This window comes from Dermacentor albipictus, chromosome 7, assembly GCF_038994185.2.
Source record: "Dermacentor albipictus isolate Rhodes 1998 colony chromosome 7, USDA_Dalb.pri_finalv2, whole genome shotgun sequence".
NCBI classification, from domain to species: Eukaryota; Metazoa; Arthropoda; class Arachnida; order Ixodida; family Ixodidae; genus Dermacentor; species Dermacentor albipictus.
In genome coordinates this window covers 24,815,578-24,842,341 of record NC_091827.1, presented here as the reverse complement: position 1 = coordinate 24,842,341, position 26,764 = coordinate 24,815,578, and the positions used below count along the sequence as shown (strand labels likewise).

The 26,764-nt window shown below is 45.1% G+C and overlaps 1 protein-coding gene across 3 annotated transcripts in view; it reads left to right on the top strand.

The window, feature by feature from the left end:
• The window catches only part of LOC135919257 (spectrin beta chain-like), a 236,561-nt gene that overhangs the window by 202,677 nt on the left and 7,120 nt on the right, over positions 1–26,764 (top strand). For 2 of the 3 annotated variants that reach the window (XM_065452967.2, XM_065452968.2), the window contains exons 55-76: positions 3,089–3,149; positions 3,885–3,986; positions 5,347–5,613; positions 6,135–6,398; positions 7,133–7,417; positions 8,051–8,176; positions 8,574–8,704; positions 9,927–10,113; positions 10,766–10,966; positions 12,033–12,128; positions 12,768–12,902; positions 13,182–13,364; positions 14,219–14,410; positions 14,795–14,950; positions 15,277–15,494; positions 15,662–15,950; positions 17,041–17,223; positions 17,801–17,923; positions 18,924–19,127; positions 21,069–21,290; positions 22,069–22,348; positions 23,805–24,194. In XM_065452967.2, coding sequence (XP_065309039.1) covers positions 3,089–3,149; positions 3,885–3,986; positions 5,347–5,613; positions 6,135–6,398; positions 7,133–7,417; positions 8,051–8,176; positions 8,574–8,704; positions 9,927–10,113; positions 10,766–10,966; positions 12,033–12,128; positions 12,768–12,902; positions 13,182–13,364; positions 14,219–14,410; positions 14,795–14,950; positions 15,277–15,494; positions 15,662–15,950; positions 17,041–17,223; positions 17,801–17,923; positions 18,924–19,127; positions 21,069–21,290; positions 22,069–22,348; positions 23,805–24,194 — 4,295 coding nt within the window. The remainder of the gene's footprint in view (positions 1–3,088; positions 3,150–3,884; positions 3,987–5,346; positions 5,614–6,134; positions 6,399–7,132; positions 7,418–8,050; positions 8,177–8,573; positions 8,705–9,926; positions 10,114–10,765; positions 10,967–12,032; positions 12,129–12,767; positions 12,903–13,181; positions 13,365–14,218; positions 14,411–14,794; positions 14,951–15,276; positions 15,495–15,661; positions 15,951–17,040; positions 17,224–17,800; positions 17,924–18,923; positions 19,128–21,068; positions 21,291–22,068; positions 22,349–23,804; positions 24,195–26,764) is intronic. The other variant, XM_065452970.2, reaches the window with a different exon arrangement.

Genomic DNA, 26,764 nt, shown 5'->3' with positions numbered 1-26,764 from the left:
CTGTGAGTCGAATTTTCAAAAGAGGACGTCATCGTCATATTTATCCGCACTTTCAATGCAACACGTTATGAAAATCACTCTTTGTGAAAAGTTCTGATATTGAGGTTATCCTTTAATGTTTATGATTTCATGGCTAACTTCAGTGTATGGTTTTGTCATTAACTTCTGTGGAAAACCTGGTTACACAGCTGTACCTTGGTCCAGTAGGAAAATGTCTGTCGCACTCTGGAAAATTTACCTCATCTTAAATTTTATTGAAGATAGAGACATTGGGGGGAGGCATAGGGAATCACTACTTGTGGAAGGTTGTGAACAGACTCTCTTGTTTTGTCTTTGTGGGTAGCCTTAAGGCACCACCTAAAATTGAATAAAATATTTTTTTGTGTTAACTTTCATAAACGTAAGACTGCATTGTAGATTGTGATACCACTTACTGAATACTCTTTCAATTACTTTGATTGGTGTTGGCGAGGGGTTTCAAGACGCGACTAGTTTCAAATAAACCTCGTGAGGTTGCCTACTAGAAAAGGAAATAATTTATGGTAGGATATCCTAGATCATCTTAACTCTTTCGGGACCGGGAAAAAAACAGGCAATTCTGATGGGTGTCAAAAATTATTTTTTATTACGAATAGTCATTACGCTATATTGCTGCAATGTTTATCAAAATGTAGCTAATTAGATGGTCTTTCATGCATAAAGAAAGGTTAGACTTAAAAGTGATATATAATATTTTTTAAAAAATCTCAAATTCAAGATTTGCTGAAAGAACAACATAAAAAAGTTGGAAAAGTCATGGATATACAAGTGGAAAAACGTAATAAAAAAAATTCAAGATATACAAAATGTGCTACAATGCCTCCTTTCTTGCTTGTGAAAATTTGGCACGCGTATCTACAACTGTCTTTTTTTTGTGTGAAATCTAGCTTGCACCAGTGGTCAGCCACTCAGGTCCCACGGTTCTTGTGCCACTCGACGAAGCAGTTCCGGGCAGTCGTAAAACACAAGTGAACTTGGCATGTGCTGCAAAAGACATTAGTTTTGAGCTCGATTTTCTTCTGCTCATAGCACAGCTTGCAGTTTCTGCGTTTTGCCACTTTTTCCGGCTTGTGGAGTGCATGTTTTGCGACGGGTGGTGGAGGCGTGTGTGCTTGCTTGGCACCGTCAAGATTCAGAAGCTGCCGAATGAGCTCTTCTCTAAAAGCTAGGTGGTCAAACCCGGCAGTGCGTGCCAGCTCAGGAATCTCTGGGTGCAATGTGCGGTGAGCTTGGAAGAGTACAAAACTGTTCACACATGCAATATCGATGCAGTGGAAGAACAGAGTCTTCCACCACCGTACGCTTCTCATGAGAACATTATAATATCCAATCATTTGATCCGATTTATCTACGCCTAGCATGCCAGCATTATAATCATGGATCAGCAGAGGCTTTGTTATAGATATCTGAGTCCAGGAGTTTTGCCTTCTTTCCCTTCTTTTTGCGGTGACCGTGTCATTTGCAGTATGAACCGTGCTCATCATGTTGACAACACGCCGGTCTTTCCACTGAAGGTACACGATGTTCTGATCGCGCAACCATCGAATGTCGCCACGTCGAGCTTTTTTTCCCACCGTGCATCCTTCAGTTCGGCAGGAAATCCTCGGCGATCCTTGCGTGTGGTTCCGCAAGCCAATGTTTTTCGGCTGAGAAGATGACTGAACAGGCTAGTAGAAGTGTAAAAATTGTCCATAAAGATCCTGTAGCCCTGATCAAGATATCTGTGACACAGCTGGCAAACTACGTCGAAAGCTAAGCCATGGGGCCCTGGCTGCTCACGCTTACCGGTATACACACTAAACTGCACAGTATATCCGGTGCCAGGGTCAGCTAGGACCCACAGCTTGTAGCCCCATTTTGTTACTTTATCTTTGATATACTGTCGGATGCCTGACCGCCCTTTCGATTTCACCATGCGCTCATCCACGGAAAGATCGCGATGTGGCTGGAAAAGATTCGCTGACACTTCGTTCATGTGTTGCAGGAGCCACCACATGTATCGGAGCTTTCCTCTTGAACTTTGAGTGACATCGTCCAAGTCTGCAACTTGCAACATTGCGAGTAGAGCTATGAACGGCGTCGCCGCATGATCCGTGGTGGGAGCAGACCGCTGTACAGATCTCCTACGTTCCAATACAGCTTCAGCCGAGGAACCTTCACAACGCCCATGTAAATTACGAGTCCGATAAACTTTAGCATTTCACTTGGGGTGACTTCTTCCCAAGATCCATCGGAACAAGCATGCGTTGGTTTTTCCAAAATGTGAGTCCAAGCATACTTGTTCGTGTTGTCACAAATTGTTTCAATCACATTCATCGAGAAAAACAGAAGAAAGAAGTCGAGAGCAGTCAAGAATTTCTTTGATCCGCTTCTGAGCGCCACGCCCACTTCTGCGTCCAAGTACACGCCAGGTTCCCATCGCGGCGAAAACTCAATCCGCTTCTGCGCTGGCGGCAGCAGATCATTGCCGTAGCTTGTTGAGACCCTATCAAGTAAAGATAAAATAATGAGAACATATAGCGAGCCCGTTCACCTACTCCAGAAAGAAATGAATGTGGAACTATGCTCACCTTCGGCTACTAGATGAAGTCCGTGGCTCATCATCATCCGAATCGGAGTCCGAAATAAAATCGGAGCTGCCGAAGTCGTCTTCAGACTCTTCGCTGCTCGGTTCATCAAAAAAATCCGTTGCCGAAGCAGCGGAATCGCGCGATTGACGGCGTTCTTTTCGAGCGACCGGACGCGAGCACGACGCCATTTTCCACTGCGTCCGCCGCCGCCGCAATCGAGAAAATTCTCTCTCGCGTATCGCCACCTGCTGGAAATGAAAGAAACTATGCCGAAACCGAGAGTCTAGTTCCTGACGACCTCCTAGATGGAGCTACATGTCCAAGCGCGCGGAAATTTGAACGGGGCAGTGCGCGCAAAACCGTCGATCATATAGGATCGATGGCCTATGGGCCGGTCCCGAAAGTGTTAATTAGCATAACGACAATTGTACAACAGTTTTCTTTCCTTCATATTTTTTTTCCATTCTCTCATTGCCCAGGAAGCAAACCCTTGCTGGTGCTTACCAGCTGCACAAGTTTCTCACGGAGTTGAAGGGTCTGGTGAGTTTTTCTTTTACCTGTTGCTAAATCCTTACCCCCTTTCTTTCGCATTGTGTTTGTCATTTTCTTTTTATTAAGTTAAGTACACACAGAAGGGTATCCCACTTAATGTGCTGGCATGTTATGAGGAAGTCTCATTGCTTACATTTCTGTAAGCAATGAAGAACCACTTTTGAGTGCTTCATTCGCATTACCTTGAACTCCAAGTGAATGCACTTTTCACATTTCAACCAAGTCAAATTGAATCAAATAGAGTCCAAAATGCAGTTATGGCTCATTAGATTAATATGTATCCATAACTGGCCATATATTTGTATAGTCTTGAAATGGACGTGAACAAAAACAGATATATTACTTGCTACGGAGTTGCGTTTGATGTGATCGTCAATGTATACAGCTTCTTGAATGGACATATTTTGACTATTAATGACTATTTTGACTTTTTAGTACCTTGTGAATGTCCCCACCCCACCACCCCACCCTTCGTAAGCCATCTTCAGCTACATTCCTGTGCCCTCTGGAAATCAAAAAAGTTAGAATTAACTAAAATGCCCGCTTGACTTGTTCAAACTAAGCCACTTCGAACGCACTAACAACGTAGTGGACCAGGTAAAGGTCTGCAACTAATTTATTCAACCATAATTTCGAATGATCCAAGTTTTAAATCTCACGGGTCTACCGCACCACTGCTTCAGATACTGTTTCTGCTGATCGCGTTGCGTTGTGCTCTTGCAGGAGGCCTGGGTCAACGACCTGATAGAGCGGATGAACTCGGGTGGCCTGGGCACCAACATGCAAGAGGCCGAAAGCCTGCTGGAATTTCATCAGGAGTGCAAGGTGCAGCTCCGTTGACGCATTGCGCAGTTGTTAGACACGCATGGCCATGTTGCAATTGTGCAGTGGAAGCTTTGTCAAATTTTCCATTACAGCCTAGAAAGGCTTCTCGCTGGTGTAGGCGGAATGTTACATCGACTTTCGTGCCTTTTGTGCCAGAAGAACATGACAGGAAAAGAGACGGCACGTGCCGTCCAGGCTCTCATGACAAATTGTGTTTTGTCACAATTTGTGTGTCACAATTGTGTGTCACAATTGTCACAGCATGGCTGTGCCTCAAAACATGAATGTCAGTGTTTCCATTACCCGTCGTCGTTTCTCGCGAAGTTTAGCATTTAGTTGGGGCACATTTAGTTTCAACTACATTTATGGTCTCATTTAAGTGCGACTCAAAGTGTGACATGTCTATTAAAGACCACCATAACGTCGAAAAATTCCAGTGTCAACAAAATGGCAGTTGCAGAGTGCTGAAATTTTGTAGGGAGTTCCTGTAAAGCTTTCAGCATCTTTTGAAACTGCATACTCAATAAGTAATTTTTTTTAAAGTGTGCAATATATATTATTTGGGCAGGAGGGTTTGGTGTGCTTGAACTGCAGGCTATAACCAGCCCATACAAGTTTTTGTTAAGCTGAATTCACTGAATGAATCCACTGCTGTGGAAAAACAAAAATGCCTTTGGAATCTTTTCAGGTTGCCAGAATGCATTTGTTGTCTAGAACATGTGTGCTATGGTGTTTCTATACAACACAAGGCTGCGGGTTCAATTCTCGGCTACTAGGGCAACATTCCCAGCAGGACAGAATGCAAGAATGCTTGTGTCAGATCTGGGCGCACGTTAAAGAGGTTAAAATTAATCCAGAGCCATCCATTACGGCATCTGTTGCTCTAGGACCGCAAGTTGCTCTAAGACATTATGCTATGCGATGTGATGTGCTTTAGAACACGTGACAGTCGCCTCTTTTCATAATTGTAAAGCTGGCTTTTCCATAAGGCAGTTTGCCCAGCTAATGGAGGCAAAGTCATTTTCACAAACGGCGTGTACAAGCTCACTTTGCTTGTATATTACGACATGAAAAGATGTGTAGACATAGTCCTCGTGATGGGAAGATGCACAAGTGACAAGCACAGACGCATATGCGGGTAGCGCTTTGCATTCATTTAAATGACGATCCGCACCACCATAAGTCAGGCAAATGAACAGTGAAGACAAGCCCACTTGCGAACATTGAAAAGAGGTCTGCTGTATAGAATGAATGAGAATCTGTATTGTGAGCCTTCGCAATGGGTGACAGGTCTAAAGCGAGCTTTGGAATGCTAAACTCCAAGGATCCAACGGTTCGAGCCCTGTGCTTGTGTTCGCAGGCGGAGATGGAAGGTCGTCAAGACGCCTTCGAGAGGCTCCACTCGTTCGGCAACATGCTGCTGCGGGACAAGCACCCCGCATCGGACGTCGTGGAGAAGGAGCTGGAACGGCTGGAGGAGCTGCGGCAGTCGCTGCGCCGTGCCTGGGAGGAGCGGGCGGCCATCTTGCGGCAGTGCAAGGACCTGCAGGTGTTCCGGGAGCAGGCGAAGCAGGCTGAGGCGTGGCTGTCCAGCAAGGAGGCCGTGCTCAACAACGAGGATCTTGGGGTGAGTGCTGAAGTACTAGAAGCGCTTTTTCAACAGATGCCTTCCATAAGCTGCAGTGATTTGCTAGAGCTGTACAGTTTCTCTCGCAACTTTATTCTGGGGGTGTGCGTAAACGAAGTGGCATCAAATGCTGGCCACAGTTCCATGTCCTGATCATGCCCCTGTCCTGGCTACACGTTTGAAAATTGCCTTGTCCTGCTGCAAGCAGCAGCTCTCTGTTCTTTTTCTTTCTTTACTTCAAACAAGTTGCCATGCAGCATATGAAGTTCATTGAATGAAAGGGTCCAGGCTCTCGTGTAAAAATTGCATCAGTTGATTTATAGGATGTATCATTCGTAAGCCAGCAAGTGTCAGTTTGATCCGTCCTCTTAGAATCTTGTCCTTTGTAGTTGGGCTGATGCTTGAAGTAAAGGAACTCGAAAACTGACTGGAGCCAGAAGTTTTGTTTTATTTTGTTCTGTGTGTGTGTGTTTTTCAACATCTAGAGACATTTGGGATAACCGTTATTCTCTGCCGTGCAGGACTCCATGTCAAGCGTGGATGTGCTGACCAAGAAGCACGCGCACTTCGAGCAAACCATGGAGACGCAGGGGGAGCGCATCAACCACATGGAAGAGTTTGCCCGTGCCCTGGTCCAGGACGGCCACTATGACAGTGCCGCCATCCAGGCGCAGTGCGATGCCGTCTGCGCGCGACGCCAACGGCTCCAGGAAAATGCGCAGCTCAAGCGGAGGCGGCTCGCCGAGTCGCGACAGTTCCAGCGCTTCCTGCGCAACGTCTATGAGGTGCATGCAGAGAGAGGGCGCTTGAATGCAATTATAAATTATGTGCTTTCACGAATATGATGCAAGGCTTTGTTGTTTTATCTACAGTCAACTTCCTTCAAGAGAAGCCTAAAGAGATTTTGGAACTCTGATCATATTATATATGTGACTCAGCTTTTATATATTTTATGCCTTTATCTATGACACTACATTTGCCCAGAGGGCATTACCATAGAGTAGTGAAGTGTGTTTTATAGAAAGGTGCAAGAGATCCAGCTGTGAATGAGAAAGGATCAGAAATGTGAATTATGACTGATACTAAGGCTGAGATATCTGGGGGAAGAAAATGCCAACTTCAATGCAATGCAACTGCAAAAGATTCGACATGTTTAGCTTCGGGGAAAATTTTTCTTTATTGTGTGTTACAACATTACGTAAATGCAATCCACTATAACTTACAGCCTAAATATATATTCTAGGCTATGCTACAGTTATAACAAGAGCTCTTCCATGTTATCGTTTTCTTTTTCTTTCTTCTGTGCATTAAGCTTAGTCACCAGGCACATAAGCTGCGAAAGGAAGCTAACTGCAGATCTTGAGGTGTAGTTGTTCTTCATTTCCGTCGCTGTTGTTCCGTGTTCAAGAGCTACACCAACTCCTCATCTCAACCTTCCAGATTTTACCAGTAAATTGAGTGTTCTATGGTGGAAACGCCCTGGGGTCACTCATCGCTGCTGTTTCCATAAACCTCGCAGGTGGAAGCATGGCTCAACGAGAAGCTCCAGGTGGCCTGCGACGAGAACTACCGGGATCCGGTGAACCTGCCAAGCAAGACGAAGAAGCACGCCGCCTTCGAGGCTGAAATCTTGGCCCACCGCGGCCGCGTCGAGACCCTCCTCGACGAGGGTCAGCGGCTGGTTGAAGCGGACCACTACGCGTCGGATCAGATCGAGTTGCGGCTGGAGGCGGTGGAGAGGCTCTGGGCCCAGCTGCTGGAGCAGACGAAGCTGAAGAAGGACCGCCTGCAGGATTCCTATCACGTACGGTTTTGCTTCTATGCGGTTTTGCTTCTATACGGTCATTCATTGAGTGATAGGGGGACGCAAATGCTGAAAGCATTACTCACTCGAGTGTAGCAAGGGGATTCCCATGCCACATGCACAGGTAACATGGCCAGGCCCACTCAGCCAGCTTGGCCGAGCACGTGTGCGGCCCAGTTGTTAAAGGTCACGCGATCTGCTAGGAGGGCGAGCATGTGAGTGCAACAGTGCGTGTGAGAACGCTGGCACCTTGACACACACCGTCTTCCCACATGCCTGTTGTTTTGTCACACAAACAGCTGACCTTCAGAGGCACGGCACTGTGATATGGTAAAAGTCGCAGCATAGAACATGAGCTGTGGGTCAAGCATGCGCGCTTCCAACTACCAAGGTCATTGAGTGAACTTTGTTCAGGTGCCGCTTTGGGCACGTGACATCACGCATGTTTAGTTGCTAAGCAAACGTTCACTGTAGTTGTTACTGCTCATAGAACTGTAAGGCTCCTTCATGTAATATCCTAATACCTCTGTTGCTTTCAATTCTCCCTTCGGGCCAAACAGCAACTTCTTTATTCTGTATTTTTCCAGGTGGAAAGCATCTGTAATGCCGCTGTTTCATTTTGTTTTTCTCTAGGCACTGTTGTTTAACTGGATGCTCGATGACTTACAAACCTGGATGGACGATGTCGAAACACAGCTGCAGTCCGAAGACCACGGCAAGGACCTGACCTCTGTGCAAAACCTTCTGAAGAAGCAACAGGTAAAGAACATCACTTACAATTGCTCTCCGTCAGGTTCTAAGTTAATTGGCCATGTCTTAATGTTACATTCTTATGAAATATGTTACATGTGAAAGCTTAGATGGAATTAGTTTTTACTGTCGAATATTGTTTTTGTAGAGTACTTTTCACAAATGCATGGCACAACCTGTAGCAACTGCTACACTAGCTAGTAGAGTTTATTAGAAGAAAGAGATGCTGAAGACGTTTAAAGCAGCATGACTGCTGAGTTACTTGCGTGCATTTCAAGAAAGTTAACAACAGATTTACACCAACTAATGCTTGCATGACTGAGCATGCAATTGTTAAATGCTTGTTGCTAAATGCAGTTTATTTTTTTCTATTCCTTTTCATGGAACATTGCTTTGACATCCAAAGCTTCTTGAAACGGACATCACGAACCACGCCGAAATGCTGGAGCAGGTGAAGGACCAGGCTGCCAACTTTCAGAAGAACGACCACTTCCTCAAGAATGAGATTCAGGAGCGGGCCGACAGCATCATCAAAAGGTAGCAGTGCGCTTGTGAGATGTCATGCTTGTCGTTAACCAGAAATCTGGCCTCCATTTTGTTTTTGTGTTAGCTTTAAAGACTGACTATTGGGCTGGTTCTTGCATTCTAACCAGGGTATACTAGTAGCACAAAATGCTGGTCAGATGAAAACACGAAACAAGCAGGAACGGGTACTGGTGTACTACCACTTGTCCTTGTCTGTTTTGTGTTTGTGTTTATATCAATGTTAGATGATAACATACCTACCCTAGTTGAAACGTTTATGTGTTAGTTTTGACAAACTGCTTTAACTATGCTTACGTAGTCCTGGCTAAAATATGGAAACACTCTTATATACAGGCTACATCACTAAAACACTCATCATGATCGCAGTAACACAAAAAAGTTTCAGCTATACACATGACTGCCTTGAACATACATGAATATTCAGAATTCTGTGTTCACCATTGCAGTCCTGTTCTAATTAACTGTAAAAATAGAGCCAGGGTAACTTTAGCTTGGCGAACACATTCTTGTTTTTTAATTTCGGCTTAGCTGTTTGCTCCATAAGAAACTTGCAAGAAGATGCACTTAATACGTATTGGTATTAAGTGCAATACAAGAAACAACCTTGTATACAAGAAACAGGTCGGCATATCTTTTGGAGTACCTTTAGTGATGGCAGTAAATGTATCTGTAATTATATTTCACGCTGTAAAATATCTAATCATAAAAAAGTGTCTGCATTCACCAGGCACCTAACAGTGTCGCTTACGCCGACAGGTGTTTACTTTTCAGTGCTTTTGGCACTCTCAATGTACTTGATCGTTGAAAATGAGCTACTGCTCCACTTTTACTGTATTAAGCATTAGCAGCTTGTTGTTTGCTTGTATGTTCTTTGGTTGTTATTAAGTGCGCTTTGACTGTTAACCACAGCTGTCACTAAGGTCATCCCACCAGCCGCAGCGGCTAAGCAACCAAACCATTCTCTTGCTGAATACAACAAGGTTGCGGCTTTGATCCCTGGCCATAGTGGCCGCATTCAAATGGGGGCTCAGTGCAAGAATGCTTGTGTACTTAGATTTAGGTGGACATTAAGGAACCCCAGGTGGCCAAAATTAGATTGGAGAACCCCTGATTTTTACAGTGTCTCTCATAGCCTGCATGTTGTTTTGAAACATTGAACCCCATAATTTAGTTTAGTTTAATTTGAACTAAGATCATACCGCGTCACATGCAGGTACACGTCGCTGCACGAGCCGCTCCAGATCCGTCGGGAGAACTTGGAAGAAGCCCTGCAGCTGCAGCAGCTGCTTCGTGACGTGGACGACGAGATGTCGTGGATACGGGAGAAGGAACCGCTGGCCAGCTCGGCCGACCTCGGCACGAGTCTGTCCTCGGTGCAGTCGCTGCAGAAAAAACACCAGGCAAGTCGCTGCCGTTTTGCATTCCTGTCCCGTCGGCTGGTTGGAACATTGCTTTAAATGGTGTCTTAGCAAGTAATAAGCATTCTAAATGTCAGATGAATTTGCAGCGTTTTGACAGACATAGCAGCAGTTACGCGTTTAAAAAAAATCGCGACTCACACCCACGTGGTGCAACAGGTGCAAGCAAGTGCATAAACTTGTCCTCTTTTTTTTCATTACTTACTGCGCATGTTCCCTTAGTTGGTCATTTGCAAATCGTTCAGTCTGCCCAATGTGCGCTTTTCCGCATGGCATTGAGATCGAGTAAATAAATCTCATGCTCCTTCTGGCACCAGTTGCATGGGCATAATGTTCCAAGTTCTTCCGTTGCCAAATAAAATCAGCGACATTTCGTTGGTTCATACTTATCCATAGTTATCAAACTTGGGAGTGCCCACAGAGAATACTTTTGAAAGCATAATTTATGGGTTAAATGCCTTAAAGTTCAAGGACCATTTTCGCACCAATATTGGACAGAAGTGTTGGCCATTAAGGGGCTATAGAGAGTGATCATACCCAGATTTATATCCAAAAGTGCTTTTTAGTCACTACAGCCATGTAAACTAATTAGAGTCGAACGTAACGGAGCTTTTTGACTTCTGCATTCCGTCAGGGACTGGAAGCAGACATTCAAGCACACGAGCCCCTGGTGGCATCTGTCGGAAGCAAAGGGCGGCAGATGATCCGCAGCGGTCACTTTGCTGCCTCCGAGGTGGAGAAGAGGCTCACTGAACTCCAGCTAGCCTGGGGCAGGCTCAAGGATGCAGCCAGTGTCCGAAGGCTGCGCCTGCTTGACGCTTTGGAATCGCACACGGTAAGGCACTTGCGTTAGGCATTGGCCTTCTGGCTGCACTGATAAGCCTTAATTATTATTATGGTTAGCTGATGGGCGGCTTACAGAGAACATGGAGACCTTTAGCTGTCCTGATGGGCCTTGGCAGATCTTTATGTTTAGATGACAGGCAGCTTATGGACAAGTTGAGGGCCTTTGCTTGACCTGGTGTGCCTTGACATATGCTGATGGCTGGTTGATGGTTGGCTTATAGACACCCAATGACCAATTGGCTGCCCATCAGGGCCTTGATGGATCTTGGTGGCTAGTTCATGGTCAATTTAGGCCTCTAGCTGTCCTCATGGTCATTGAATTCTGATGACATACGTAGACAATGGATAATGCATGAACATTTGGCTGCCCTGGTACGCCTTGATGGGTCATGATGGGCAGTTCAACAATTTGTGGCCATTGAGCAGTCTTGAGAGATCTAGAAGAACCTGTGTGGGAAGCCCCGATGGACAGAATAATGGGCATGTGGCTGTCGTGATGGACAGCTTTGAAAGAATGTAGAGCACAGTCATTTAACAATCATGTCGTGCTCTTTATTTTTGAACTGATTACATGTTTCGATTACTTGAAGTGTTTTTCAGATATTTTTTCTTTTGAAGCTTGCAGATCACCACAATTTTTATTTCTATTTCTTTGTAATGCCTCTGTTACAAAGTTTTACGTGTGATTACTTGTATTTCTGCTATAGCACTGTTTTCTCATTATTATCCAATATAGATGTCCATACTCAGGCACTAATACTTGGGCCAGGAGAGTTACCCGCAGTATTCTGTAAATATCACATTGTAGTAAGCAGGGTAATATCAAAAAGCTATATATAGCAGCAAATGATACTTGACTTTCCCGTTTTATAGATGTGCATTCAAAAGATATTAGCTTTACATGAAAAAAGACCCTTTTATTAGCATGGGGTGAGAAATGTGTGCCTAAGCTGAAATAATTGAGACAACATAGCACTTGTGGGAGTGGCACATCTTTGCATGACCCAAAGATATGAGCAGCTTCTCCTCACTGACTGTGTAATTCTGCATTCCAGTTCTACAGTGAAGCCACTGAGGCCGAGGCCTGGATGGAGGAAAAGTTCCTCGTGGTCAACAGCCCAGACCTTGGAAAGGATGAGGATTCAGTCCTGGTGGGTCTAGTGTTTTCCGTGCAGCTTGTGTTACAGTGGTAATAAGGATTTTACTTTCTCCCACTGTGTACCACATTTTCACGCCTATATCTCATACCAAGAACTTAAAGAATCCTTGAAGCACTGTTCAAACACTTTTTTCTCCTTTTAAGTTGACAGAAGTAAAAAAAATTGCATTTGAATTTAAAATAGGCTATTTCAGAAGCACTTTGCAGCAAAAGGTACTTGCGTGCATTCAGCAGAAGCAGAGTTATTGGCAATCAATGATTGCCTTTGATCCCCTTCGTGGCACTCCTTCTTCAGTGCCTTGTACTGTGAAGGCTATGGACGAGAGGAGTGCGGCCCACAACGCTTCGCTTACTGAACGTCACCGTGGCAAGCAGTTCGCATTTGATTTTAGATGTTCATGTAGACAGACACCACTGCTTTGGATTTTGGTGGCTACAATGCACCGAACTCGGAAGCTGTCTCTCAGCTTATAATTGAGTTCACGATGTCTCCACAGGTGCCTCATTACACTGTCTACTACATCACACAGCGTGGTCACATTATGTTCTTGCATATTTTATGTGAAGTTTTCATGGCATTCCACATTTGCATGGTATTGTATTTGCAAAAGTCTTTGTTTTGCATCTGCAGGCACTCACAAAGAAGCTGGATGGAGTCGACCGTGACGTCGATGGCTTCAACGCCAACATCACTCGGCTGATGAAGCAGAGCACGGAGCTGGTGGACCGGGGACACTTTGACAGTGCCAACATCAGCGCTAAAATGGTGCGTGTCTCAGCCATACACGCTTATCTTTCACCTCATATTTCAGTAATGGTAAAGGAAGATTATTGTCCAGTCTCTTTTGTGCAACATATTGAAATGCAGCGTGTATGAAAATCAACACACAGTAATTTTTTGCATGTTATTTAGCCATTACATGTTATGAGTGCAAAATAACTAAAACTACAACTGTTCTGCTGCTTCAACTGCTGCCAAAATTTGCTTTGGTTTCCCGATTGTAACGTTACAAATTCTTCCTCTTTGTGTTTGGCATTTGAGCAGAAAGACCTGGAAGAGCTGTACACGAGGTTGAAGAAGCAGATTGCCGAGAGGCGCTGGAAGCTGTCCGAGAGCGCCAAGTTCTACACATTCCTGCGGGAGTCGGACGAAGTTCTTCACTGGATTCAGACGCAGACAGCCATTGCGGGCTCGGAGGACTATGGAACTGACCTCGAGCGTGTTGAAGTGAGTTAGCAACTAACGAACACGTTTCTCTTTTTTCCTTCCCATCGTTTGAAAATTTGTGCACTTACCAATAGCCTCGTAAATAAAGGTATATAATCACAGTACTCTGCCAATATGGGGCCAAAAATTGAAGGCTAGCAAGGGTTCAAGGATTTTCAAAAGGAAGATAAGATCCATAGAAAAATAGACAGAACATGATCATAGGCATGATGTTGACATATAAGAAATGTGGAAATGTGAGTTTGAGATCAAATGGGGGTGAATGATATCTCAGCACAGTCTGAAAGGAAGAGGGGGAGTTGGGAGGATGACACAATATATAAAACAAATACCCAGTAGTCCATGATAGTGACAGATTCGGTGCCGTGAAAGAAGAATAGCTGTTTCGAACGGCAACGAATAGATGGGCTGATAAGATTAAGAAATGTGATAGAGTTAGATGACGCAGGATGGAGGTAATTGGAGATCTTTTGGAAAAGTCCTTATTTTGCAGTGGAATCAAGTAGGCTGATGATAGTGATGACAAATGTCAAATGGTGATGTTGTGATGAAACTGGACAAAAGCTAGCCGAGCACGTTTTGCAAGGGAGCCGAGCCCGAAGAACACTCGTATAAAAGGTCATGCTATCATTTATTGCCATCCATAGAAAGTAGTGTGTAACTATTCTGTGGAACTGTTGACTTTCTGTTGGAGATTTCATTGAATTCTAGTAACATTTTCCACGGGCACAGGGCATGCACGACAGCTTTAAAGCTGGTCACTCTCTGCCAGTGCGCTTTTTGATTGTTGCGACAAGCAAGTTAGGTTTGAATGGGTATGAACAAAGATAAACACGACTGGTTTCCCCGTGCAGATCCTGATGCAGAAGTTCGACGTGTTCCTGACGACGCTGCAAGGCAGCGAGGACCGAGTGCGGCTGGTCCAGCAGCTGGGGCGGACGTTGATCGCCGAACGGCACCCGCAGAGCGACGCCGTCGCCAAGCGCTGCGCCGAGGTCGCCAAACTCTGGGAGGAGTGCAAGGAGTGTGCAGCCTCTCGGCAAGACGTACGTTCTGTTTCACTGCGATAGCAATTATATGGACACTCCAGGTGCATTTCCGCCGCCATTGTGATGTTCTGCATAAAGTCCAAGTGCGATAATATTGGGGCCACATGCCACATGCTGTACGGCGAATACCTCATGCCATTCGACGATGGCGGCGTATGGTGCATCTGAGCACGGCCGTGTGGGCGCAGTCTTGAAAGCCATCTGTGGTGGATGCGTAGTCTAGCGAGCTGAGGGCGTGTTAGAATTAGGCAAATTCTACTAAATGAATCAGCATTGAGTTACATGTTATGCTAGCCATTACGACAAATTGTCGTGAGGCTTCAAGTGTCGCCTGATGCTAAATTTTGTGTTGTTGGTCATTCGTTTTGACACTTAATGCAGGCTTTGGCTGGAGCTAGACAGGTGCATACGTTTGACCGCAACGCGGACGAGACCATCAGCTGGATTTACGAAAAAGAAGCGGTGCTCCTCAACGAGGACTTTGGTCATGACCTGGAGAGCATCCAGGCTCTCAGTCGACGTCATGAAGGATTCCAGGTAGGTCTCGGTGGCATCAAGTTGTCATAGATGTCAAGTTCCTCATGTGAAAAGACCTTGAAGGGTGACAAACAGTAAACCTTGGCAGATAACACGTCCGACACTGCAAATAGGCCAGTCTTGCTACGAGTGGAGGCTTAGTAAGTCGCAAAGAAGATGCAACAACAAGATGGGCGGCAAACTTTAGTTGAAACCTTGCCATAAGCTTCTTAGCCATTAATGTTTCTAATGTGTGGCTATGATGGCGGGTTTAAGTCACCACAGTGAAAAAAAAAAGTCGCGACAGTCCCATCAGCCTCTGATCCGGCCTGTCTACTGGATCGCAGAGAGACCTGGCAGCAGTCAGGGAACAAGTGGAGACGCTGCTTCGCGAGGCCCGTCGCCTGGCCGAGACGTTCCCAGATGCACGGGAACACATCGAGGCCAAGCAGGACGAAGTGTCTGATGCCTGGAGCACGCTGCTGAACCGCTCGCACCAGCGGGGCGACAAGCTGCACCAGGCTGAGCAGCTGCAGGCGTACTTCGACGAGTACCGCGAACTCATGTGAGTCTACAGTTCATGAGTGAACGGAACAATCAATCAATCGACTCTAGCTTCCACTGAATTTACTGCAGTATTTCTTCAGCTGGGGTACTTGTACAGAGTCGGGATTCTATGAATTGAAACGTGAATGTACTTTGGCACTTACTTCCCCCGCTTCTCATTCTCAGGGCGTGGCTTAACGACATCACGGCTCGCATCACGTCGGATGAGCTCGCCCGGGACGTGACAGGTGCGGAAGCCCTCCTGGCACGCCACAGGGAGCACAGGGCAGAGATGGATGCCCGTGCCGAGAGCTTCTCGCGTTTTGTTGCGAATGGCGACAAGATTATCGCCAGTGGCCACTTCATGTCCGACGAGGTGCGCGACCGCATCCGACGCCTCTCCGAGTCGCGCAAAGCGCTCGAGCACACGTGGAAGCGGCGGCAGGAGATCTACGACCAAAGCTTGGACCTACAGGTGAGTGCAGCAGCCTTCAAGCGTGTGCAAGGCTCCTTTCTCATGCACTACGTTTCGTTTACATTGTTACGACCTGTTTATGTTAGTAAGCCCGACTTCTCTTCTATGAATGGATTTTTTTTTCAGAAGCAGAAGCTCTGTAAAAAAAAATTTATTAGTAATTGTTGGGTGTTGACTTCGGTGAGAAACTTTCATGTGTGCATTGGTTTACAGCTAGTAAAAAAAGCTCATCAAGCCAAAGCTTTATAGATTGGCTGTGGATGTTAATTTTTCAAGCAATTGCTTTCTGTTTGCAAGCGGTACATGGTAAGGGAAGGAATGCAATTGGCATTAATGTCTCTGCACCAATACTTGTAGTGGGCCATTCCATCATATGTGTGCACATCTTAGGGAGGACTTCGCACATTACTTTCTGTTCTTCATTCTCGTGATAGCCTTGCATTGTTGAGGCGAGAGTGAGCTACAGTTGAGCCAGGATACAACGAACACCTTCACTGCAGAAATTGTGCCTGCTATATCATAAGCTCGTTATAGTTAGACCTGCCCTTAGAACTTTCAGTACTGAACTCTGTAAGGCACAGAAAAGATGCTTTATTTCCAGAAATGAGTTTCAATACACTTGCTGGCAGGAATTGGCGATTGAACTCTGTTTAAGCAATTTCCACGCTACCGTGGTTCTCTACAAAACAGTGGTTCTCCATAAGCTTGTCGAGCTGTCGACATGGCTATAGTAAAGCTCCTGGCATACACACAATGCTGGAGTGAGCTGTGACGCAGGAGGCGATGTTGAGATTACTGGGGCCCACCCCTGCCTCTTTGAGTTGCAGCCTCTTCATTCCATTCGCTGTAAACAAACTGAGCAATGCACCGGACTATTATAAGTGTATGGTTCTCTAAAAGACTCTTTGCGAAACTTTTTGGCTGTTGACAAACTGTTTGTAGCAGTTGAAAGTTCACTCCAAGTGGGATCGTTGGGTGGGCCTGTGTCTAAATGTGTTCATTAGGTAGAACGGTAGCTTTGGATGGACTTAAAGTGTTTCACAGCTGTTACCCCACGGTCTCTTTGACAATATTTGTCTGTGAATTGCAGCTGTTCCTCCGTGATGCTGACCAGCTGGAGACGTGGCTGGCAAGTCGAGAGGCATTCCTCCGTGATGACGACCGCGCCGATTCCATCTCGGCAGTGGAGGAGCTCATCCGCAAGCACGACGACTTCATGAAGACCGTAGAAGCCCAGGAAGACCGCTTTGACACCGTCAAACGCATCACCAAGGTACGCTCGCCGGGAAAAAAGCTGCAGTATACACGCAGCTTCCAAATGGGGACGAATACCACGACCACCCAGATAGCACAGTCGAACGCTTCTCAAACCCCCAGCATTGAACTGCACGTGTCACTTGCAGTATTCGCAAGCCAATTAGAAACGTATTTGGAAACCTCTACAGAGTTGTAACTTCCATAGAAGCATCTTGATACTGTAAAATACTATTTCATTATAACGGAGCATGAACTCCACACTATCCGCCATTGTGCAGTTTGCAGACCTAGCATAATCAACCAGCTTTAATTAAAACTTTCTGAATGATCGCAGATTGTTTTGTCTGACTAGTTCATGGAAGACACCATGGCAGCACTGTGATGTCATCCCTGTTTCTTTCTCCTTGCATGTCTTGTGTCTGGCGATGTTCTTAAAATGTCAGTACACGTAGTTTTAGCCTTGCTGTAAATCTAATTTCACTTTGATGACCGTGCAGCAGCAACTAGCTCAACGGTACACACTGTTGTTGGTTTTAACTCTCCCGCAATATCTTTACCCTACTCCCAACATTCCCCTTGTTCACCCACTTCAGCTGGAAGAGGCGTTCAAGAGGCTGAAGCAAGAAGAGGAAGAGATGCTCAGGGTTGAGGAGCAAAAGCGTGAACAGGACAGGGTGGATGCCATGAAGCGCAAGGAGCACCAGAGGATCCTCGACGTGAGTCTTGCAACCCTTTCAGGCTCCAGCAATTACTGTTATCATCTGTAAAAACAACGTCACATCATCACATTTAGTGAAATCGTACTGACAGTTGTGCCCAAGTCGGATAGAAACGTCAAAACTTCGATGCAATATGCCATACGTTCAATTTTGCAAATTGTTTGCATGCAAGGGTGCAGTTGCCTTTTCTTTTTTCTTTTTGTCTGCATACTTATATCACTAGAATTAAGAGAAATTAATTTTTTTAATTACAACAGTGAAGTTGCATAAAACACAAAACAAGAAAACAGTTTTTTTTTTCTTATCTTTTGACTCTGCTCTTGTGCCGCCTGTCTTGTTTCTAGCTAATCTGAGGTCGGCCTTTCTGAATGGGTCAGCGACCGTGACATTCTACTGCCAAGCACCAGGTTGTGGGTCTAACTCCCATTTAGTGGAACGGTATTCTAATGGTGGCAGAGTACGTAAGGAAAAAAAAAAAAATGTGTTCGTAAATCTTTTATTTTAAAGAATGCCAAGTGGTTAGAAGTGACTCGGAGCTAGCCATTGCAACATCCCTCACAGACTAGATCAGAGGCAGTTTATTTGACAACAGGACGTAATTAAAGATTGCGTGTGTAGGCTGCAGAGAAGAACAAAATTTTGCGACATATGTGGTCTTCAAACTTTTGGTGTCCAATGCACCTCACACAACATTTTCATTGAGCTTGTGATTCTCCTGTTCACCTCGGGCACTGCTTAATTGTGTTGCACAGTGACCCCGTTTGCAAGTGCCATTCTGCTGAGTAAAAGCCGTTTTTACGGCTTTTAGCCCAGCGGACCTTCCAGCATATTGTCTGGCAAAAAAACATCACCTGTTTGACGTGATGAAATATTTTTAATATAGGACAAATTTTAAGCTCGGTGCATGCTGTATAAATTGCATCAATCTTTTTCTTATGGCAGCTCATTCTAGGTGTGATTGTCATTAGCAATGCATCTTTTTTATTGGAACTTGCAGGAACGCATGCGCGAAGATGGCCTTCGCCGTCCGGCGCTGGACTCTTCACAGCTGAGCGCCGAGAGCAATGGCGAGATTGCACCATCGTATGTTGGCGGTCTGGTCAAGTCACCGTCTCAGAGGTCGCTGGACAGCGACCGCAAGGCCATGAGCACTCTCTCAACACCGGTCACATCGCCGGTGAAGAGGGCCGAGAGTATGAAGGTCAGTTGTGTTTGTCTTCATTGCAGAATGTATTTGGAGCATAGAGCTTCCTAAAATTACTTGAAGGAAATCCAGTGCTAATTTTTTAAGGAGCTGCAAGCATGGCAGTTCAGCCATCATGGGAACGATGCTTAGTGCATAGATTCGTCCTGCTGGCTAAAACGACTTTGCGACGTTGCAAATTGACAGTGTTCAGCAAAATATTGCTTTATAAATGCAGCAGTTTGCAACGGTTATCCACGTGCACGGTCTTATTGCCTTCTGCGTTTAAAGAAGTATAGTTGCTCGGAAATTTAGGCTAATAGAAGCAGGCAAAAGTAAAATAAAGCCACAAGGAAGTCTGAAGCCGCAAGCACAAAGACCAGACACATCCATGTACCAATCATCATTCCAATAGTAGCTGAACAATTGAAGCACCAGAGTTACGTCTAGTAGGTTTAGAAGGAAACTCTATGGTTTGATGCAATAAATGCGCTTAAGTTTTAGATTTCAATTCAACTCGGTGCACTTGTTTTCTTCATTGAATATACATTGACACCTCGAGCCATTTAGCGGTTAATAAGTCAATGCAATGGGAACTTGTTACAGGATAATGCAGTGGCTGGATGATCATCACTATTTTTAAGACTTCAGCCCTGTCAAATTATGAGGAATGTAGCTTCCTGTGCTGTGTGCAGTGGGCATTTTATAGCGCTAAATGTGAGAACAGCAGATGCCATCAAAATTCAGGACATTACAGCAAACTGGTGCGGCAACTGCAACGCGGCATTACTACCTGTCTTCAGTTCCTGCATCGTTTGTGGCTTACCAAGCAGCCTCGCACAGTAAGAAAATTGGTACTGGTGTTTGAATTGGAATTGAATTGGTATTTTGGTATTGTGGGTTGCTTGCAATATGAGCCCAACTCATTTTGCCCTGTAGTGTCTCTTTTGAAGTGGATCTTTCCATACGTAGTGGCAAGTTGCTAGTATTGTTGGTGTTACTGGCAGCACTCTTTAGTGCGCAGTTCGGGTATTATTAAGTCATTCTGTGCCACTGCTATATCTGTGACTTCTGCAGCTGGCACGTATAGTAACTTAGGTTAGTTGTTACAGTAAACTTTTCCTGATGTTTTGACCCCAAGTTGCCAAATGTTTCGTAACACAGGAGCAGTCAATTCTATGTAAAGCGCTCGGAGAAGCCGAAGACATTGAGCTGAGGCGTAGTACATGAATACGTTCATAGGAAGCACAGGACCACCTATTGCTGTGCGAGTTGGCATTAAATTGCAAAAGACTTTATAGGGCTTTTTATTAAGTTTGATAGCCTTTTATTTTTATTAACTGTTACACCCACTGACATTTCTCAATCTGGCTATCTATTTGGCCTCAAAGCCGTCCCAACGTAAATTTAGAAATTCTTATCATTAGTTGGGTTTGAATTAAGAAATACATGGCTGTGATATGGGCATGCTGAGACTGCAATACTGCCCCCCCACAAACACACACAAAATAAAAAATATATAAAATAAATATGTTGTAACCTTACTCTTCTAGTTCTGAGAAGTGGTTTTAATCGGTCACATTGTATCTAGTGTCACAAAATGTGAAATCCTTCCTTCTGTGTTGTAAACTAAACCTCAGACTTAATACCTAGTGCAAGGACTGGAAACATAATTCATCATGTATCTGCAAGAGGTACACAAAATTTTAAATTGGGAAGATATGTTTCGTGCTCTAGTATACGCCATAACTTACTTGCTGTCATATGCAGTGAATCATCTATTAAGTACTGGAATCACTCTAAACAATGTAGGTCTAGAAACAGTAAGCATCTGCAAACATATGAATCATGTTGTGGTGCACCGTAAACATTGAAATGCCATCACATTCTTCCATATAATCAACCATAAACTACTACTGATACAATTTTCTTTTTCGTGTACGTGTTTTCTTTCCTCAGGTGGAACTGGGTAAGAAACTGAAGCGCACCCCAAGCTTCACGACACGGCGGCGGGCTCAGAGCTTCCGACGATCGCGCACCGCTGCTGGCTTACCAGCCGTGGAGATGGAAGGCTTCCTCGACCGTAAACACGAGCTGCAGTCCGGTGGCAAGAAGGCAACCATCCGCTCGTGGAAGACGTTCTACACTGTGCTGTGCGGTCAACTGCTCTGCTTCTTCAAGGCAAGATCTCTGCTTGTGTTGTTGCACAAATGCTTGGGCGAAGCAGAGTGGCTTTAAATGTCCGTCAAACATTCTCTACCATGCTTTTAAAGAAAAGCTTTCTTTGCTGAGCAGGACAGATTTTGATGATGAAATGGTTCGACTATGAAAAGGAGGAGGTGATGTGGAGAGTGCATGTTGTTAAGTTGAGGGCATTGCACCAATTGATTGATTGATTGATTGATTGGCTCACCACAGCAGATGTATACCTTCGTTTGGTGGCAGCAGAGGAGAACACCTCAATGGCACGTGTAGCACCAGCAACCTGTGCTGGCGCCTTGTGTGGCACTATGTTGTCGGTATTGTTTGCAAACAAATGGTTTGCGTGATTTATCCTAAGTTGGTAGTTTTTTTCAGAAATCTGTGGCAGCAGCTGGAAAATTAAACACGGGCACACTTTGACTACTTTTAACATCGTATTATCGGCTGTTGCTTGCTTAATTTGCTCTGCCCAAGAAATCCACTGAGCTTTAGTTAACCGAAATTCTTGCTTGAATGAAGTGACAGCAAAATGGCGTTTTCGAAGATATATAGCAGGTCAACCCAAATTTTAAATTCATATCCGATAAGTGGAGTTTCGAACGATGCACATTTGAGCTGCTGCAAGACCTCTCTATTCGACTTCTCTCCTACTGGCTGAAAGCTGTTTTGAAAGTTCAGTGACAGCTCTTAGTTTTGTTGTGTTGAGAAGAAAGAACGAACCCTTTTTTAAAAAATCAATCAATCAATCTCGTTCCAGGATAAAGAGGGTTTCGTCGAGAGCAATGCAGCGGCACCCCCTGTCAGCCTGCTGCAAGCTCACTGCACGAAGGCAAGCAACTACACCAAAAAGAAACATGCTTTCCGCCTGAGATTGGCCGACGGCGTTGAATTCCTCTTCGTGGCCAACAGCGAGACGTCCATGAGCGACTGGGTCAACAAGATCTCGTTCCACGCCGCTCTGCCGCCGAGCTTGCAGCTGCTCAGTTACGACGAAGCTCGCAAGAGCACCGGCCTCGGCACAAGCCTGAACGCCTCGGGTAAGTCCTGGCCACCTGGGCCTATGCGGGACATTGCCAAGTAGCCGTACTGTCAGCCAGATGTTTTGTCATGTCTCGGCCACACTGCATTACGTTGTGATCATTTGTGATGTGATGCACGCATTTCTCATGCCTTGTGCTTTCCATGCATGCTTCCTTGCTTTTGTGCATGACGCATCCGGCATTTGCAAATCGCTAAGAGCATGTTGTTTCGTCCATGCCGCTTTCATATGCACTGTGCAGACCGATCTTAATGTTGCGCATTTAAATGCTGTGACATTTAATACACTGGGACTTGTAGCCGTGTTGCACAAGCAGTCTCAATGGTCATTGAGCACTTTTGTCGAAATCTCCAACAAAATTTGGCCTCCTAAACTTTTTTTTTTTTTTGCAGAGCAGTCGAAACAACAATGTAGTGAGCAGAAAATAGAGAATGAACTGAATATCTTCGCAACTGTTATGGTAAAATAAATATCACAGCCACATCAATTTTCGATATCATTGTCATTAGAATCGCTCTCAAGCAAGTACCTAGGTTTATTTGGTACTAGTGGCATTTCCTTTTATGCGTATACGTTTTAATCTTCGCAACAAGCTCGATGAATTCAAAGATATCTAACAATTATCATTGAGAATGGATGTGTGACGTCGGTATTGGTCAGAAATGCTGATGCAGAATGACCATGTTGACAAAGTTTAGAAATGAACTTTTGTAAGGATTATCAATTTCATTCTAACAAGTTCTCCATCATTGTCATAAGCTAGATATCGATAGTGCCTTCCTTCTGAACCATGACGTGTTTTGTCCTAGTGATTATGCATTTAAGGTTACATCATCAGGAGCTGAGCAGCATAACATAATTCAAGCTTCACTACCAAGCACTTTGTCATCCCACTAGTCATTTCTACACTGCACTAACATGAATTCCTCTTGCACCACGGTTAACATTGCTGATGGCACGCTGCCTTCTGCTGCACTAATCCAGCACTGCTTGAAGATCGTACAAACGTTTTCGCCGGTTGAACCGAGGTTGCGGTGCTTTCAATCCTTTCGCCTCCACGCTGCTTCAAAAAGCAAGCAATGCTGCATGTCCGGAGCACACAGAACAACCAAAGCACCTTGGCGCACTGCAGCTTTTTGATTTTTTTCTTGTCTTGGGTCGTCGGCAAGTTCTCTCTCGCTCGCTCTCTGGTGGAACGCGACATGGCGGAGACTGGTCCACCGCGCTGCATGCGTCGTCTATGACTCGGGCTTCTTCTTCTTGACCACCTCGAAGCGGAACCTTCTACTCTCTCATCACTGCAGCATCCCGAACATTTCACCATCTCTGGTTGGCAAGAACAGCCGTAGTTGATGCGTCGAGCTTGCCGTTGCTGACTCTGCGTCGCCCTTTCTTTCTTTCCCATCTGTCCTCTCTCTCTCTCGCACTCTTCGTTGACGACGTCACGTGACCAGCGCCGAACGTGTCACACCGGCCACCTTCTTCGGCCGACAGCGACACAAGCGGAACGCCGCTGGCCGACAGGCGAAGACGGGACCAGTCGTCTACGCCGAGCCCTTGCTCCTCACCGGAAATGAGGCACACGGTGGTGTCGTCCCACCCGCAGGGCAGTGTTGGCGCAGCGCCGCCACAAGTGGCAACGCGGGTCGAAAGGGAGAAGCCCCCGATTCCTCCCCGAAACTCGTCTATTCGTTCTTCGGCGTCGTTCGACGTCCCAGACGGTGCAGGCTCGTCGGTCAAGAGCAAGATTCAGATGTTTCAACAGTCGGCGCACAGCGCCACCACCCCTGCACCACCACCATCCTACTCCGGCATGCTGCCATCACGAGGCAGCTCCCATGCTGGTATGGATGCTGGTTCCTTTAAAAAACAAATTTACATATAGTTGGTTTCTCTCTGCAAGACTGGGTCTTTTTGCCTGGGCAGTCTCACAGGCAACCTTGTTTTTCAAACTTGTAATACTTCGCTGTCGATTGAGCCTGATGTGCCTTCAGATGATCTGCAGGGATGTTCAAAGCTGGGACGCAGAGTATTGTGCCATTAGTCTGATCTCTGCTACATTGAAGTAATGTTTTTCCGAGCTGAGCTAGATCGAAACAGGGAACTGCGTGCAACTTCCCATCTAGAAAATTAATGTTTCCAACAAAGCTCATGGCATGGGAGTAACACAAGTCATATAACGCTTAAGCACTGCAGGACCAGCTTGAATCAGTCCTCTTTCATTATGAAGTGTGTGTCCTCCCCAAAAAATGCTGTTAGTGAATGCTCCTTTGCAGGCTCTGAAAGGATGGAAATGTGAGCCAAAAGTGACTGTTACCTGGAGTGGTTCAATCGTAGTTCGTCTTTAGAGACACAACGGGGCCTGGCACAAGCAGTCTGAAAAGTCAAATGAAACGAGATTAACAGCAGTTGCGCTGCGACTTGTCACATGGATAACAACAAAGCGAATTATTTTACAACGCTAGCACAATTTTCTTGTCTTCACTCGCTAATACTATTCATATCCTATTAGAGATGCACAGTTTATGTGCACCTGCGCTTGGTTTAACGGCCGCAAAGAAAAGCTGTACAAAACCAAGGAATTTTTTTAGCTTTTGGCTGGGGCTCGGGACTGGCTCAGAAGCATTTAATGTAAACTTACAGTATGCTTTCTTTCTACCTGCACATCGGTGCTCAGGTGAATGCGCATTGTCCATTTGCAGAAACATTGACTAGGTCAGGTAAATGTCTTATCAGTTTGTTCAGAGTTTGCAACAGTCTCTGTTCCTCCGATGTAATGTTCTTTCCCACCATACCCAGCCAGATACACACCTACCCTGAATCTGCTGCCCTTTTCTACGATTAACTACGGCAGTTGTGAGAGATGTCTGTGACACAGGAAGGAGGTTGCAACACCGAGTGCTTGACTTGTCGAGCTTTCTCGTTTTTTAAAAACTGTTTACGTGAACTCAAAAAATACTGTGAAGAATGCGTTTCTTGCACTCTTGTTTTTGCGGCAGCCACGCACTAGCCATTCCCGCTTTTACACACTGCCTCCCCCCTTGCATTTGTCACCGCTTCGAACCTCTGGCTTAATCAAGTTATCCCCTCATTTGGTTTCAGTGTGTTTTGTCATCTTTGCACGTGAAATGTAGCCTCTTGTCTAGTAGTAGTGATTGTTCTTTGTCTGTCTGTTCTGTCCGTATGGTCTGCATTACCAGGTACTGCATAGCCCTGTAGTATCTCGTCCTCTGTTGTGAAGTAACCCAAAGCTCCGAACAAAAATTGTTGCAGGTTTCTCAAGAAGAATGTTTCGGTTTGAGAAACATGTGTCTTGGTTCGAGAGATCTCTAGTGGCTACGCTGAAGTCTTTTTGGAGCAGTTGCTCTACCTAATGGGCTAAATATGAACTTACTAGTACTGCAAACGTCAAAAGCCACAACTGTCTACGTATTAAACTACGCTTGAGTGAGAGCTTTGGGAATGGCCTGGCACCCTTCCTATCGTCTCTCGTCAGCTGAAGCACAGCATATCAAAATGTCGCTACTCCAATTGCCAGTCATTTGTGATCATCTTTTTTCTATTGTTACTGTACCCCTGCATTGCTAACTCTAACAGTGCGTTAATGAGATACTTAAATAGGGCTACTTTTGATTTTAGCTTCTACAAAAGCATGCTTTTTGCAAGCACATTTGCAAAAGTTAGTTGGCCTTAGCAGTATTTCGGGTCTGAAGTTCTTTGCACTTGCCAGTTATTATAAGCCATGCTCTAGGCATAGTTGACTGGATAAAGCTGGCATGATTCGATGCAAATATTTTATAGTGTGAAGTGAGCTATTGTTCTAGGGTAGAAGTTCCAGTTACATTTGGCTTACCTAGGCAGTGAACCTGCATCCTGAAGTTAGGTGTCTCAAAACAAGCAGCTCACAGTTGTTTAAAAAATTTTGACAAAGCTTAAGCCAAGACTTTGCAGGTTTTCTGAGCCTTTGCCTCAGACGTGTTCATGCTGCTGTTATCCTTGGCTTTTTTGGCCACCCGTCGCTCTGCGATGGAAAACATTGCATATGAAAGAACATGGTCTTTGAAAGTGAAATTAGACTGAGTGATCTGATGTTTAGAGAGAAAAAGAAAGAAAAATGTTGCTGCAAGACAGGCGATTACGGATGTAGTAAGGCTCTACACGAAATAAAAGGAATTTGTGAGATATTGCAATAATACTTTCAACCGGTTAATGGAGCCATGAGAGGCCAGTTGGCAAAATGGACTGCGACAAATGTTTTTGGTTGGTTGCATGCGTTACATTGTCACAGAGACTGTGATTTGTCTGAAGGCATTGTTAAACCAGAACAGCGAATCAAAATTGCTGATTTCTTCACTAAATCAGCAGAAATAATGCATCACCTATGGAAGCATGCTCTTGGGGAGTGGAGATAACT